General features: G+C 44.0%; 1 protein-coding gene across 2 annotated transcripts in view; it reads right to left on the reverse strand.

Moving 5' to 3' along the window:
* Positions 1–15013, reverse strand: part of RUFY1 (RUN and FYVE domain containing 1) — a 58190-nt gene that overhangs the window by 17953 nt on the left and 25224 nt on the right. For both annotated transcript variants that reach the window (XM_027076931.2, XM_027076930.2), the window contains 6 exons: positions 14865–14926; positions 11886–11951; positions 8923–8992; positions 6484–6585; positions 5492–5608; positions 3898–4065 (listed from right to left, as the gene is read on the reverse strand). In XM_027076931.2, coding sequence (XP_026932732.1) covers positions 3898–4065; positions 5492–5608; positions 6484–6585; positions 8923–8992; positions 11886–11951; positions 14865–14926 — 585 coding nt within the window. The remainder of the gene's footprint in view (positions 1–3897; positions 4066–5491; positions 5609–6483; positions 6586–8922; positions 8993–11885; positions 11952–14864; positions 14927–15013) is intronic.

A 15013-nucleotide genomic window follows, 5' to 3' on the forward strand; every position in this document is an offset into this window, starting at 1 on the left:
GCTCGCGCGCTCTCAAAACTGAATAAACATTAAAAAAAAAAAAAAAAAAAAGGCATCCAAGTTGGTAAGAAAGAAGTAAATCTGTCACTATTTGCAACTACATGATACTACATAAAGAAAACCCAAAAGACTAAAAACAGAGCAGATAAATGAATTCAGTAAAGTTACAGATACAAAGTTAATATACATTTCTGTTCCATTTCTATATACTAATAAAGTAGCCAAAAGAAAAATTAAGAAAACAATCCCATTTATGGGGCAACTGGGTGCCTCAGTTGGTTAAGCATCCGACTTCGACTCAGGTCACAATCTCCCAGCTCGTGGGTTCAAGCCCCGCATCGGGCTCTGTGCTGACAGCTTAGAGCCTGGAGCCTACTTCGAATTCTGTGTCTCCCTCTCTCTGCCCCTCCCCTGCTCGCTCTCTGCCTCTCAAAAAAAAAAAAAAAACCATTTTAAAAAAACAATCCCATTTATAATTACAGAAAAAATAACAAAATACCTAGGAATAAACTTCACCAAAGAGGTGAAAAGCCGATACTGTGAAGACTGTAAAGCATGGATGAAAGAAACTGAAGATGGCACAAATAGACCATGCTCACAGATTGGAAGAATTAATGTTGTTAAAATATCCATACTACCCAAAGCAATCTATTGATTCAATGCAGTTCCTATCAATATACCAACAGTATTTTCTTTCCTTTACTTCTTTTTTTAAAATTTTTTAATTTTTTAAAATTTACATCCAAAGTAGCATATAGTACAACAATGATTTCAGGAGTAGATTTCTTAGTACCCCTTACCCATTTAGCCCATCCCAATCCCCCCCCCCCCCGACAACCCTTTCAGTAACCCTGTTTGTTCTCCATATTTATGAGTCTCTATGTTTTGTCCCCCTCCCTGTTTTTATATTATTTTTGTTTCCCTTCCCACCAATAGTATTTTTCATAGAACTAGAACAAACAATCCTAAAATTTGTATGGAACCACAAAGGACCCCAAATAACCGAAGTGATCTTGACAAAGAACAAAACTGGAGGTACAGAATCCTAGATTTTAAGCTATACTACAAAGCTGTAGTAATCAAAACAACAGTATGGGCTTTCCTGCACATCTCTGTCTGCAGTTTCAGACGACCGGCGGCTGAAGGAGGGGAGTGGGGAAAGACTGATAGAGCACAGAAATGAGGCAGGCAGAAGAACTGTGTTCAATAAATGAAACCATAGGGGCGCAGGGTTAGCTCAGTCAGTTGAGCATCTGGCTCTTGATTTCGGCTAAGGTCAGTATCTCATGGTCGTTGAGTTCAAGCCCCGGCACTGGGCTCCCCACTGAATGTGCAGCCTGCTTAGGACTCTCTCTCCCCTTCTCTGTCTGCCCGCCCCTGCTCACATGCATGCGCACCTGTACTCTCTCTTTCAAAATAAAAAAAATATTAAAAAAATAAGAAATAAAAATAAATGAAACAATAAACTGTGGTCATCAATACACGGACTGAAGGGAAATAACCAGACCAGACATGGTGACTGAGGGAACTGTACTGTCACAAAAACCACGAGTCAGGCCTGAAGAGTATCTGTGACTGTTTGACCCTTCATACAATCTCCAGGCCAGCAAACCGGGACCAGTGGGAATGTGGCTTTTAAGCCGTGCAGCCACCAGGAAGGCTCACATTCCCCAAGAGCCCACTTCAAATGGGCTATAGAGATGGTGGACTTGTCAGGGACCATGGAGGTTGGCTGACAAGTTCTGTTGATGACTGAGGAAGGGTAGGTGGACATGCTAACAAATGGAGCCCCCAGCACCCTGGGCAGCCTTCCCAGCTCCTGCCCAGAGGTGCAAATGATGGCCACGGCAGGCCAGGGTCTGCCCTGTGGGTCTCTTGTTTCCTTTTGCAATCCTGTTTTGGCTCCACTATTTTATGCTGGGCGGGATGGGTTAATGTGAGGAAGACAGCTGATCTTCTGGTTCAAACACAGGCCTCGAGGGCTCCATGGAGAGTGCTGCTTGTCACCCAGGGGCTGCGGACTGGGAGGATTCTGGGACTGGACAGGACTTCTGGAAGCTCAGTGGGGCAGATGGTGGTAGTGACAGCTATATCTAGTGACCCTAGTGACTCCTATTCTCCCCTTCATCTGGCTCGCAGCTGGGACACGCCAGCCCCAGGCTCCCCTCGCAGCCACGTCTGGCCCTTGGCTGTGTTATTGAATGGAATGATGTGTGAAACTTCTCTCTCACTGTTTGGGAGGAGATCCTGGTTCTGGACTTTTGCTTTTCTCTCCCTTCCACTCTCTTCCAGTGGCCTGGACAGCTGGAGCTGCCATTAGCCTGGGTCCCCAAGTGACTGCGGGGGGCAAAACTGCTGGTCTGAAATGATCTCCTCGAAACCATTATGCAACAGAAATACAAACTGCCATAGTTTGAAGCTGCTTTAGGTTAGGGCCTGCTAAATTATTATGGAAGTATGGTTTCCTCTGACGAGCATGAATATTAAGGTTACAGACTGACCCAGACCAGAAGAAAACACAAATTAAAATAAAGAATGTGTCAGGAGAGTGCAACGATTTTCCTCTTTTTCTCCCTGTGCTTTAATTTCCACTGCAGCTATTATTATAATGCTGGTTATGTAATAGTTTTTAAAAAGGCTGGGGGTGCCTGGGTAGCTCTGTAGATTGAGCATCCAACTCTTGATTTCGGCTCAGGTGAAATCCCACGGTTCGTGAGTTTGAGCCCCTCGTCGGGCTTTGTACTGACAGCTCGGAGCCTGGAGCCTGTCAGATTCTGGGTCTCCCTCTCTCTCCGCCCCTCGCCCACTTGTGCGCTCACTCTCTCTCAAAAATAAACATGAGGAAAAAAAAGATTCTCTCTCTCCCTCTGCCGATTGCATATGCTCTCTCTAAAAAATTAAAATAAAATAAATACATAGATAAATAAATAAATGAGACTATGTTTAAAAAAATGGCAGGACAAGATAACATGTGTGTCTGTTCACACCATCTTTGACACAGATTGAGAGCACATCTAAAGAAGAGGAAGTGGGACAGTTCAGGCATTAAAACAGGAAACAGGGGCACCTGGGTGGCTCAGTTGGTTGAGCGTCCGACTTTGGCTCAGGTCATGATCTCACAGTTTGTGAGTTCAAGCCCTGCACTGGGCTCTGTGCTGACAGCTCAGAGCCTGGAGCCTGCTTCGGATTCTGTGTCTCCCTCTCTCTCTTTGCCTCTCCCCTGCTCATGCTCTGTCTCTCTCAAAAATAAAAATATAAACATTAAAAAAAAAAAATTAAAAAAAAAAACCCAGGAAACAGAACTTCAGAAAAAAGAAAAGAAGGACACAGAATGGTCCTGGGTGCTGCTGTAGCCTCTGAGCAAGGAAGCTCTGCGATTTTTAGATGCTAGCTTTCAAACTCTGGCACAATTGCTTCTCTCTGGGCTACCTCCCCTGAACCGCTCTGAAGTGACAGGAGAGGCGTGCAGCCAGCCGCACAGCTGGAGACTCAGCAAGATTAACTTCATGGCCCAGCTTGAAAAGACGACACTAACTTCTATCGTTCCTTAATCCACTTCTCCATTTCCTGGGGCAGACAGTCATTGAAGAAGACGAAAGACACTAGGGAGACAGTGAAGGGAAGAACGGGCCAAGACAGGGTTCACTTTTCAGTTCTACTTACTAGCTGTGCCACCCAGAGCACAAGATGCAGCCACTCGGGTCTGCCCTGTAATTTACACTTTCCCCCATGTTATCAACTTTTCTCAGGGACTGCTGGGAGACCCAAATAAAATAAGTGCAGAAATGCGTAACAGGGCCTATGGACGGGGCCTCACGGAGGTGTCCGTCCTCTCTTCTGCGGCAAGAACGGTGTGAGGTCGCAAGGCTGTGCTAGGGACACAGAGTCAGCTCCCACCTGAACTTTGTGAAACATCTGTAAATTGATGGCTTTGACTTCCTCCAGCTGCTGGCGGAGGGCGACTAGGGTGTCCTGCTTCTCGTGGGTGTCCTTTTCGAGCAGCTTCATTGCGATCTCCATCTCCGTCTTCATTCCAATCTGTAGCTCCAGTTCTTTTTCTAGTTCCTTATCAATTAGGAATATCAATTAAGAAGGTGTTATTACAGTAGACACAGGGATGTATTTACCTGAGGGTGTATCTTGGGCAGTGGCAAAAATATAACCCGGAAGTCGGAGTAGGTTAGGGAGATTTAGGAAATTCTGTCTAGAGCATAACTACATTAAGTTTAGCCCTTTTGCTCATTTTGTAAGGAAAACTGGCTCTGGATCCAGTCAACAGAAAGTTGGTAGGTGGCAATGTGAGCCTTGATCCTGGCAACCACATTCTTTAAACCCGAAGATCAGAACGCACAGTCTGAAAGAATGTCTGCCAAGCGATCTGACGTTGCAATGTGAGAGTTTTTGGATTTTCGTATGGTTTGCTCCTTTATGGCAATAAAGGTGCAACCATTTTGAACTAGTGCTGTCCTGGGTAACTCAGGAGACACGTTTCCACATCTGTGTAAAGACACAAAGCAGGCCCAAGAGTTGTGTCTACTAAAAAACACTGGTTGGGGCATTTGGGTTGGTTCAGTTGGTAGAGTGTGTGACTCTTGATCTCAGGGTCATGAGTTCAAGCCCCATGCTGGGTGTGGAGCATACTTTAAAATTCACGGTTCATGGGATCAAGCCCGGCATCGGGCTCTGCACTGGCAGTATGGAGTCTGCTTGGGATTCTCTCTCTCCCTCTCTCTGCCCCTCCTCCACTTGTGATCGCTCTCTCTCAAATAAATAAACATTAAAAACAAACCCAAAACACTGGTCACTGGCACAGAGATTAGGTAGAATATAATAAATAGACCAGAAGCTGACTGAGGGAACTGTATTGGCAAAGCAACCTCGAATCTGGTCTCATGGTAATCCTTGAAAAAGGTTTATAAAACTGGAAAAAATACAAAACTTAGGTATACGCTAAGTAAGCCCTTAAAAAAACATTTTTTGGAGGGCGCCTGGGTGGCTCAGTTGTTTAAGCAACTGACTTCGGCTCAGGTCATGACCTCACGGTTCCTGAATTCGAGCCCTGCGTCAGGCTCTGGGCAGACAGCTCAGAGCCTGGAGCCTGCTTCGGATTCTGTGTCTCCCTCTCTCTCTGCCCCTCCCTTACTCACACTCTGTCTTTCTCTCAAAAATAAATAAATATTTTAAAAGGATGATTTTTGATTCTTCATGAATATATTTCTTCAGACTTTAGAAACTTTGCATAAAAAACTCATTTGTTTTTAAAAGCAGATTTAAGCACATGTGTGAAAAGTGACAACAAATAACATGAAGGGCTATTGGGGAATTCCTTCTAAAGACACTTAGCCTATGGGTACCTGGCTAGCTTAGTTAAGCGTCTCAGCTCAGGTCTTGATCTCAGGGTCGTGAGTTCAAGCCCCATGTTGGGCTCTGCACTGGGCATGAATCCTACTTAAAAAAAAAAAAAAAAAAAAAAAGACAGTCTTGCACTCACCAAACGGACTTTCTTCTCCTCTTTTAGCTGCTTCCACACATCACTATACATTTCATCCAGACCTTGCCGAGTTTGCTTGTAAGTGTCCAGCTCAACTTTTGTATCTTGTTTTGTTATCTATGTCAAACAAGAACACCAAGAGGCATGGTTTGCTTATGGAAGTGAGCTAACTACAAAGTATTTTACAATATACCATAGGGGCACCTGGCTGGCTCAGTCAACTCTTAATCTCAGGGTCAGGAATTCAAGCCCCACATTGGGCATGGAGCCTACTTAAAATAAAAACATTAAAAGAATATGCCACAATTTTTAAAGATGTAGGATAACTTCTATATTTTAAGCACTGTAGAAAAATGCTAAAAGATACTTCAAAATATCTTTGAACCTGAAGGATGACAGCAAGCCAACAGACTTTTGAAAAGTTAGGTTCGGAAAACAATACATATTTAATTTTCTTTAAAACAGAACCGTTGTTCTTAGTGGGAAAGGCCCCCATTCATTCCATCATTCAGCATGGATTTTTATTTATCTAGCATGTTCTTTAGCAGTGGGTGAATTTCAAGATGAATCAGATATGGTCTCTTTCTGTTCTCAGGTCATTGTGTAGGACAGCTGCAAGCCAGCAATTCTATGACACAGAAAATGGGTTCTCTAATGGAGGGAGGGACAAACAGCTCTGGGAACAGGGGAGGAAGGCCCAAGGCCATGGATGGGGGCCATGGAGGCATCACAGAGGACACGGTACGTGAGCAGAGGTTGAAGAGTAAATGGGAACCTTTGAGTGCAAAGGCCCAGAGGTGAGGAAGCAGTGCGCTTGGAAGCCCGAAGTGGCCCAGGTGGCCTGCAAGTGGTGTGGGAGGGCACAGTGGCACCAAACAAGGCATCTCTGTACGTCCTGAGGCCTGTGTCACTATTAAACAATGAGCATGAGCTCTGCCATGGACACTTGCGCATGGGAGACATGCTGCCCAGCTGTGAGGTCAGTTTCTCACCTCCACGCTCTTTTCACTTCTTTCGCGAATTAACTCATTTTGTTCTCTTAATTGTTGCTGCTCTTCTTGAAGTGAACAAATCCGGTCTGTTGCAGCTGAAAGCTGATAAAGAAAGATTTTTATGTTCCTTAACGTTGAAATTAATCTTACCGTTAAGATTAAAAACATTTGGCACCTTCACAATTGATGATGGATTTCCACGTATTTGGTATTTTATCATTTAATTTCTTTGTTTTGAATAGGGAATACATTCACATAGTTTAAAAAAAAATGAGAGCAAACCACTTAATGGGGTTAAGGATTTAATGTGGGCAAGGATTTATGGACACAAATTATTAGAGGCACTTGAGTGTCCAATATCACAGAAGCTTACTGAAAGACAGTGGGAGCATAAGGCAGAAATATGTAGTTATTAAAATGTTTGCAAAGGCTTTTGATGACTTGAGAACATACTTCGGGTATAATATCAATAGGGGACAAAAGGCAAGTTCTATGGCACGTTCTCACCTCTAATTAAAAAGAAAAAAATCACCTGTGTTAGAAATGCTTAGGAAACATTGGAGAGCACATATACACGGATAATAACAGTAGCTGTTACTTAGCAAAGGGATTATGGGCTTTTTTTCCTGATCCTTCACTCTTTTCCAGCCAATAAACAAGGATTATTTTTATCACTAGAGGGAGACTTAAAGCATTCTGGGGAAGGAATCACAACAAAATCTGCTGAAGCCGGGCCCTAGAAAGCCATCTTCCTGTCCTCGAATGAGTTACCATAGGTGGGGGCAAAGTGTATACAAGCCTGTTGGGAGGAGGTTCTCTGCAGAGGCAGGTAGAGGCATTAACATACCCACCAACCTCTCCTTATGCAGCCTCTGAACACAGCCTGGAGAGAGAAGGGCAGGCTGGGGAAGGAGAAAGAAGATGTGAACTGGGCTGTGCTCTTGGCATCACTCACTGAGGGGGCGGGGCTAAAGCACTGAACGCCTCTCTCCTCTTCCTCAACTGCATCTAAGTCCACGTGGACTCAGAACCCACGACTGGGGTTTCTAAACGTTACCGCTGTGCCGAACTAAGAAATCTTAAGTCTCTAGAGGTGCTAGTTAGCCATCTGCTAATTCCCACTCTGCTCTCTGAAGCCAGGGAGAGCACACCCTGAGGAGAGGGACTTTTCTATAAAGCATGTTTCCCATTACAGTTGTTGGACTTTGAAGAAAAAATAACCTAGCTGTTTAGTTTCAAAAGCTAAAATTAGACCTTCCTTCAAAGTATGCCACCTCGCCTGGGAGAACGAAGAGTCAATCTGTTTGTTCTAAAATCAACTAATGTCTCCACACGCCAAGTGTTGTGTGAGGCACATTTATATAACACAAATCTCATTTTTACAACACTGTTAGGTATGAGTTATCATCTGATTTGGAGATGAGGACAGTGAGGCCCAAAGACCTGCCTCCCTAGTAAACTAAGGCCCAAAAGCCCATCCACCCAAGGGCAATGTGGGTCCTCCAGTTCTAAGCGTGGTGAAGCTGCTCCTGAGAAGCCCATCTACGAACGCCGCCTTTGAATCTCCTTCTCCTCACACAAATCTGAGCTCCTCCCCTTAAAGCTTTCCAGCGCTGGCCCCTTGGGAGAGAGCAGTCAGTGTAAACAGAGGGAGCCTTAAACCGGGCCCTCTGTACAAAGGCATGCTCTGTGTCTCTCCTCTGGCCATAACCTGCCTCCACACTGAGGTGGGGGTCACGCCCTGGCAACCTCTCACAGCCCTCTTCCTCCCCAGTGAGACCTGGTGGGGAGGCCCGAGCAGCCAGGGACCGCTACCTGTGGAAAGCCTCAGAAAGGCTGAGCAACCCCCCTCCTGCTAACAGGAGACAAGATGTGTCCACCAAGGAGACTGCCGGGCAGCGGGCAGCAAGCTTTCTTCCTCGGCCTCAGCCCTCCTTCTTCCTGTCTTTTCATTCTCTCTCTTCCTAGTGAGAAAGCAGAGAAAGACCACACTGTGGGGAGACTGGTTCCAGGCTCCTGAGAGGCCGAAACACAGAAGGGGTGGGCAAGGGTACTTTTACCTCATAACAGAGTCTGCACCTTCTGGGCAGCAGGGAGGCATACTATGTCAGAGGAAGGTGGGGAAAGAGGAAGAGAGAAGCGCATTCACCACAGGAGCTGGGCTTTCCGAAGGAGGCCCAGGGTTCACTGCGAGGTGATAAAACCTAAGTCACTTAGAACTGGCTCATGATCAGCTGCACTGGCTCATGGGAAGCCCCGGACAGGGCCACAGACATTCTAAGGATGCAAAATTCCGAGAACACCGGTCTCACATGCAGCTCAGTCCAAACTTAGCGATTCCCATTCTGACCAGTGAGCAGCTCCAGTCAGATGTACCAACCACACTGTTTCTCTTAACCTTGGGCCATTTTGTCCTAAGAATTTCAGTAAGTTACAAACCTCTTCTTGAAGTTTTGAATTCGTCTTTTCCAAGCCATCTATCTTGTTTTGAAGATCCCCAACTGTGCAGCTAGAGAAAATAACATATTAAGTAATGGTGAACTTTAGGAAGGCTGTTTCCCCAACCTCTGAACAATGAGAATAGATTCCTAGGTTTCCTGTATGAAATGGAGAGTTGAGGGGTCTCCGATTAATTCAGAGATGAGAATTCTGAAGACATACGTATGTGTGCGTGTGTATACGTTTATTGAAAAGGTTTCAATGTCTTTCCCCCCAAATATGCTACACATTTCTTTAGCCAACTGGAAAGAAAATCATTTTTTCTCCCTAACATGGTAGATGGGAACCAAAATGTACTGGCAGTCATGTATCTAAATAATATCCACAATAAGATAATAGTACTTTGGGGTTGTAGGATCAAAGGGGGATCTTTTTTATACTTTGCCTCATTTTTTCAAATATTCTTTAAGTAATATGTACTATGTTCCCACTGAAAAATATGTAAAACGAATGTAAATCTGATAAATAATAATAACGGCCACAATAATGATACAGTACCTTCCTTTTTGGAAGGTCTCTTCTAAGCACTTTATTTATTTCAAATTATTTGTTTGTTTGTTTGTTTATTTATTTATTTAATTTTTGAGATTGAGAGAGAGAGCATGCAGGGGAGGGGCAGAGAGAGAGAGGGGCACAGAGGATCCAAAGTGGGCTCTGTGCTGACAGTAGAGAGCCCAGAGCCCGATGTGGGTCTCGAACTCATGAACTGTGAGATCATAACCCAAGCCGAAGGCAAACACTTAACCAACTGAGCCACCCAGGGGCCCCTAATTTTTTTCTAATGTTTATTTATCTTTGAGAGCAGGGGAGGGGCAGAGAAAGGGAGACAGAATTCAAAGCAGGCTCCAGGCTCCACGCTATCAGCACAGAGCTGGATCTGGGGCTCGAACCATGAACCATGAGATCATGACCTGAGCCGAAGTTGGACACTTAACCGACTGAGCCACCCAGGTGCCCCTTCTAAGCACTTTAAGTGCATCAACTCATGTGACCCTCTCCATAATTCTGTGAGTAAATCTTACCGTTACCTATTTCACAGACGAGGAAACCATAACTTTACACTGAAAAACTCACTCAGGTTTCATCCCCGTTTGGAGGGCTGCCAGGATCTGAACCTAGTCAGTCTGGCTCGAGAACCTGTACCTTTTGCCACTAACCTGGTGCCTTTTGCCAGTGGGGGGGCGGGGCAAAGAAATAAACCTGGCAAGGTTAATGAATCAAAGTTCAGGCATTAGATACGACAAAAATTAAAACACGACAAAATGAAAAAAAAAGAACACAAAAGATATAGAGGAATTACAAGTCTTTAAAGTATGTAATTTTCAGTTCTATTCCAACTGTAACATAGAAAACGTCCCTAAAATTTATGCTTTTCTTCGAAAATATAAATTACCAGGGGCGCCTGGGTGGCTCAGTCGGTTAAGCGTCCGACTTCGGCTCAGGTCATGATCTCCCAACTCGTGGGTTTGAGCCCCGCGCCGGGCTCTGTGCTGACAGCTCGGAGCCTGGAGCCTGTTTTGGATTCTGTGTCTCCCTCTCTCTCTGCCCCTCCCCTGCTTGTGCTCTATGTCTCTCTCAAAAATAAATAAACATTAAAAAAAAATTTTAAAATAAAATATAAATGACCAAAAAAGACACATCCTCAGGAGAAAAAAACACAGATAAACAACTCAGGAAAAAACTGAAAAGCTGACAAAGTCTTGCCTGAGTAAAGGCTTTGAGCTTCACATTTTCTGATTTCTTTTTTAAAATTGTTTTAAAAAAACTAATCTCTACACCCAGTGTGGTGCTCGAACTCACGACCCTGACATCAAGAGTCGCATCTACTGACTGAGCCAGCCCGGCGCCCCATGCTTCACTTTTTCAAGGAGCAAATAATGCTCATGAACCAGAAGCTCCTCCTGATTCATTCTGTGAAGATGCATAATCCTGACACCGTGCCAGAGGGGGGAAAAAACTACAGAACAATTAGGTCAGTTCACATATCAAAAATGATGCAGTTACTAAAACTATGATTAAGTAGAGTTTATTCCTGTGACCTGGAAATGGTTCTGTATGAAGAAATCTATTAATAAAAAACCTCCCATCAACAGATTAAGGGATAAAAGTCATGATTGCCTGAATGATAATGAATGTCTGATGAAATCTGACATCTCTTCCTTACAAAACCGGTCAATAAATGAGGGATCTATCAAGGATCTCTCAAAGCAACAGCCAACATCACGCCTCAGGAGAACTTGGAGCACTGTCCCCAGGCACGTTCTGTGAAATGTGCCAGCTCTTTTAGCTGTCTCGTTGGCTTTTGGGGCCAGCGGGGCTGTCCCTTGGAGCACTGCTTATGTGCACTGCCCACTCGGAGGGGATTCAGAGATACAGAGAATAACCTGTCTCCCAAACACATTAGACTGTGAATCTCTGCCCATTCTCCACCAATACCACCATCGGCTAGTGTTTCATGGAACACAGCAGGAGCTTTCCAATTAAAATGAAAAAAATCACAGAAAAGATGCCTGCTGTTGCTACTGAATTGCTGTCGGGGTTTAGCCCTTTTCTCCTGTCCCGACACACCAGAGGGATGTGTGTGGATTCCCTGTAGGAACAGTGCTTCCCATGGCAGTCACTTCCAACCAGGTGGCTGAGGGGTGAGGGGTGAAGACTCAAGGCTTAATTTGTTTGCTTTCTACAATGTCTAACTGCATAAAACAAAGAACCAAAGAACTCCCAAAGCTCCTTATTGAGAAATCATACATACTCCTCTGGTCTGTACACACAAGCACGCTATGATACCCCTTTTTCACTTGGTTTGGAAAAAAGGTCAGTTATGGCAACTGAAAAATGTTCCACGGAACAATTATTGGGTACTGAGAATTAACTGTGACACTGGAAAAGGGAGTGAGTCCTACCTTAAGTGCCGATTAAGTTCTTCCACGTAATTTTTTTGATCAAGGACATCAGTAATTCTTTCGTGCCTTTTGAAAACAGCATAAAAAAGACAGAAAGTCCTTTAATACATGGTTAATACCTTGTAACCATCTCCCAACCTTCCAGGCACCTCGAAGAAGTACCAATGTCATCATGAAACTAAGGCACAGTCAGAGCTTAGTAATAATGTCTGCCTGGTCCTGGTCCCGGAGTGAATAGAGCAAAGCTGGCCAAGGGTGTGGTGGGGATGGCAGCCAGGTCCTTTGGAGATGCAGGAATGTGGGCAGGCTTCCTGTAGACACCCTCCTGCCTTGTCAGGCCAGGCATTTGGGAAGAGGAGAGAAAGCCATCTGGCATATGAGGTGGAAATACTGACAGCCAGATACAAATGGCCCTCCCTCAAGGTGGCAGATCAAGCTTATGATACTCAAGGGAAAGAGAAATGGCTCAAAAAAGGAGACCAGAGGCTTTTCAAAACATAAAGCTGACTAGGCTGGGTAAAAAAAAGATGTTAATTAAAAAAAAAATTTTTTTTTAAATAAAAAATGTTTGTTTATTTTTGAGAGAGACAGAGACAGAATGTGAGTGGGTTAGGGGCAGAGAGAGAGGGAGACACAGAATCCGAAGCAGGCTCCAGGCTCTGAGCTATCAGCACAGAGCCCGACGAAGGGCTCAAACTCACGAGCTGTGAGATCATGACCTGAGCTGAAGTCGGACGCTCAACTGACTGAGCCACCCAGGCGCCCCTTAAAAATTTTTTTAATGTTTTTATTCATTTTTGAGACAGAGAGACAGAGCATGAACGGGGGAGGGGCAGAGAGAGGGAGACACAGGACCCAAAGCAGACTCCAGGCTCTGAGCTGTCAGCATAGAGCTCAATGTGGGGCTCGAACTCAGGAACTGTGAGATTATGACCTGAGCCGAAGTCGGATGCTTAACCGACTGAGCCACCCAGGCGCTCTTCTTTAACATTTTAAAGTTAGGCATCCCTCTCCACCCTGACCCTCAATCTCCATATATATATATATATATATACACATACATACACACACACATATGTACATACAGGGGATCATTCTACACAGGTTCTTGCCACAGGTGCTGGATTTGTTTTTCAGCACATTTTTTTCTTTTACCTATTCTGCCCTTCACATAGCTTTTCAGGTAACCCACGTTAACAGTCTGTTGAGCCTATATGCATATGACCATAGTATCTGTCTGTATTATATACATAGATACAGTATGTAATTAAAACATAGAAAATACGTTATGGATTTCTTGGGGTTGTTTACAAAAATGACATACAGTTGACCTGTGAACAATACATCGGTGGGGGACGCCAACCCCCTGCACCGCTGAAAATGTGCATGCAACTTTTGACTCCCCCAAAACTTAACTACTCATAGTGTACTGTTGAGGGAAGCCTTACCAATTACATAGTTCATTAACATGTATTTTGTATGTTATGTGTATTATATACTATAGCCTTACAATGAAATAAAATGTTATTAAGAAAATCATAAGGAAGAGAAAATACATTTACAGTACTGTACCGTACTTAACCAAAAAATATCTGCGTAAAAGTGGGCTTGTGCAGGTCAAGCCCATGTTGTTCAGGGGATCAACCGTATATACCCTTCTCAGTATCATACTTTTCTCATTTGATAACACCTTGTGGAAATCCCTCTAAGTCTACTATAACCAGTAGGTCAAATTTGTTCCATAATATCTCATAGAATGGAATATTTTGAATGTTCTGTAATTCATTCAATTATCTCCTATTGGTAGATATCAGTTTATTTCTATTTCTTTACATTATGAGTATAATTTTTGGGGGCTCCTGGGTGGCTCAGTTGGTTAAGTGTCTGACTTTTGATTTCGGCTCAGGTCATGATCTCACACAGTTCCTGAGTTCAAGCCCTGCTTCAGATTCTGCGCTGACAACACAGCCTGCTTGGGATTCTCTGTCTCCCTCTCTCTCTGCCCGTCCCCACTTGTGCTCATGCACACTCTCTAAGTAGATAAATAAACCTTAAAAGAAAAAAAAAGAATATTTCTGTTTAAGTTTCAAGTGGGTGAATAATCCTTATACTCAAGAAGCCTGAGGTATTTGTGGGGTTCCCACTGCCGGATAAGGTGTGCTGCTAGGGCTTGGGGCCTGTGAGAGTCCTTATAAAGAACACATTTGAGAGACAGATAACAGATACGGTAAACTATTCAAGCACAACCCAAGAGTTTACAGTGAGACTCCCTTCCATGCCTGCCTCCTGGCCTCTTCCCCTCACCCACCCAGAACAGCCACTGTTAGTAGGTGTCTACGCACCACTCTAGAAATGGTCCAAGCGTGTGGAAATACATCGTATAAATGTGGATGCATATTCTTCAGCATAACTCAAATGGTAGCATGTTATATACATTGTTCACTTTGTTTTCTACCCCACCCCGAATGACTCCTTTAAAAGGATGCTCTTGTTAATAATAAGCAGGAAGGAGAGCATAATAAGGAAGGAGAGCATAATAAGCATGGCATGGAGGGACATCCAAGACACACTAGGATCAAGGAATGAGTCCAAGGGCAACTTTTATATATATATGGGAGTACCTATAATGGTACCATCCCACTTATATTCAAACAAACCATAAGGCAAATTATACAACCAATAAATACACACCTGCAAGGCATTTAAAAAAGGTGTGGAAGGAGACATGAGCAGCTTCCTCTGAGGGAGGAGCAGGCACGGGATTGAGCTGGAGATGAGGGGGCAATGTGAATGGGGACATTCCTTTCTACCCTGCAGAGCTTAGCTCCTTGCACAATGAGCACATTCATGTATTACCTCCGTGACTAAAAAATACCTGCTGAAAATGAAAAGGTCGAACAAAGCAAAAACAAACGTAGTATTCTTTCCCAGAATTTCATTAAAATTGTGAAGAACAGCAGCAGGCATGCAGTTACTTACTCTTTGCCGCCATCAAGACCCTGTACATCCTTAAGGTAGAGGGAAAAATCGATCACTCCAACCTAATTGACACAAAACGTACAAGTATTAAATAGGAGAAACTTTTTCTGTTTTCCGTAAACCATACATCTTTAAAATTCAGGGCATTT

The sequence above is a fragment of the Acinonyx jubatus genome, chromosome A1 (assembly GCF_027475565.1).
Source record: "Acinonyx jubatus isolate Ajub_Pintada_27869175 chromosome A1, VMU_Ajub_asm_v1.0, whole genome shotgun sequence".
Lineage (NCBI taxonomy): Eukaryota > Metazoa > Chordata > Mammalia > Carnivora > Felidae > Acinonyx > Acinonyx jubatus.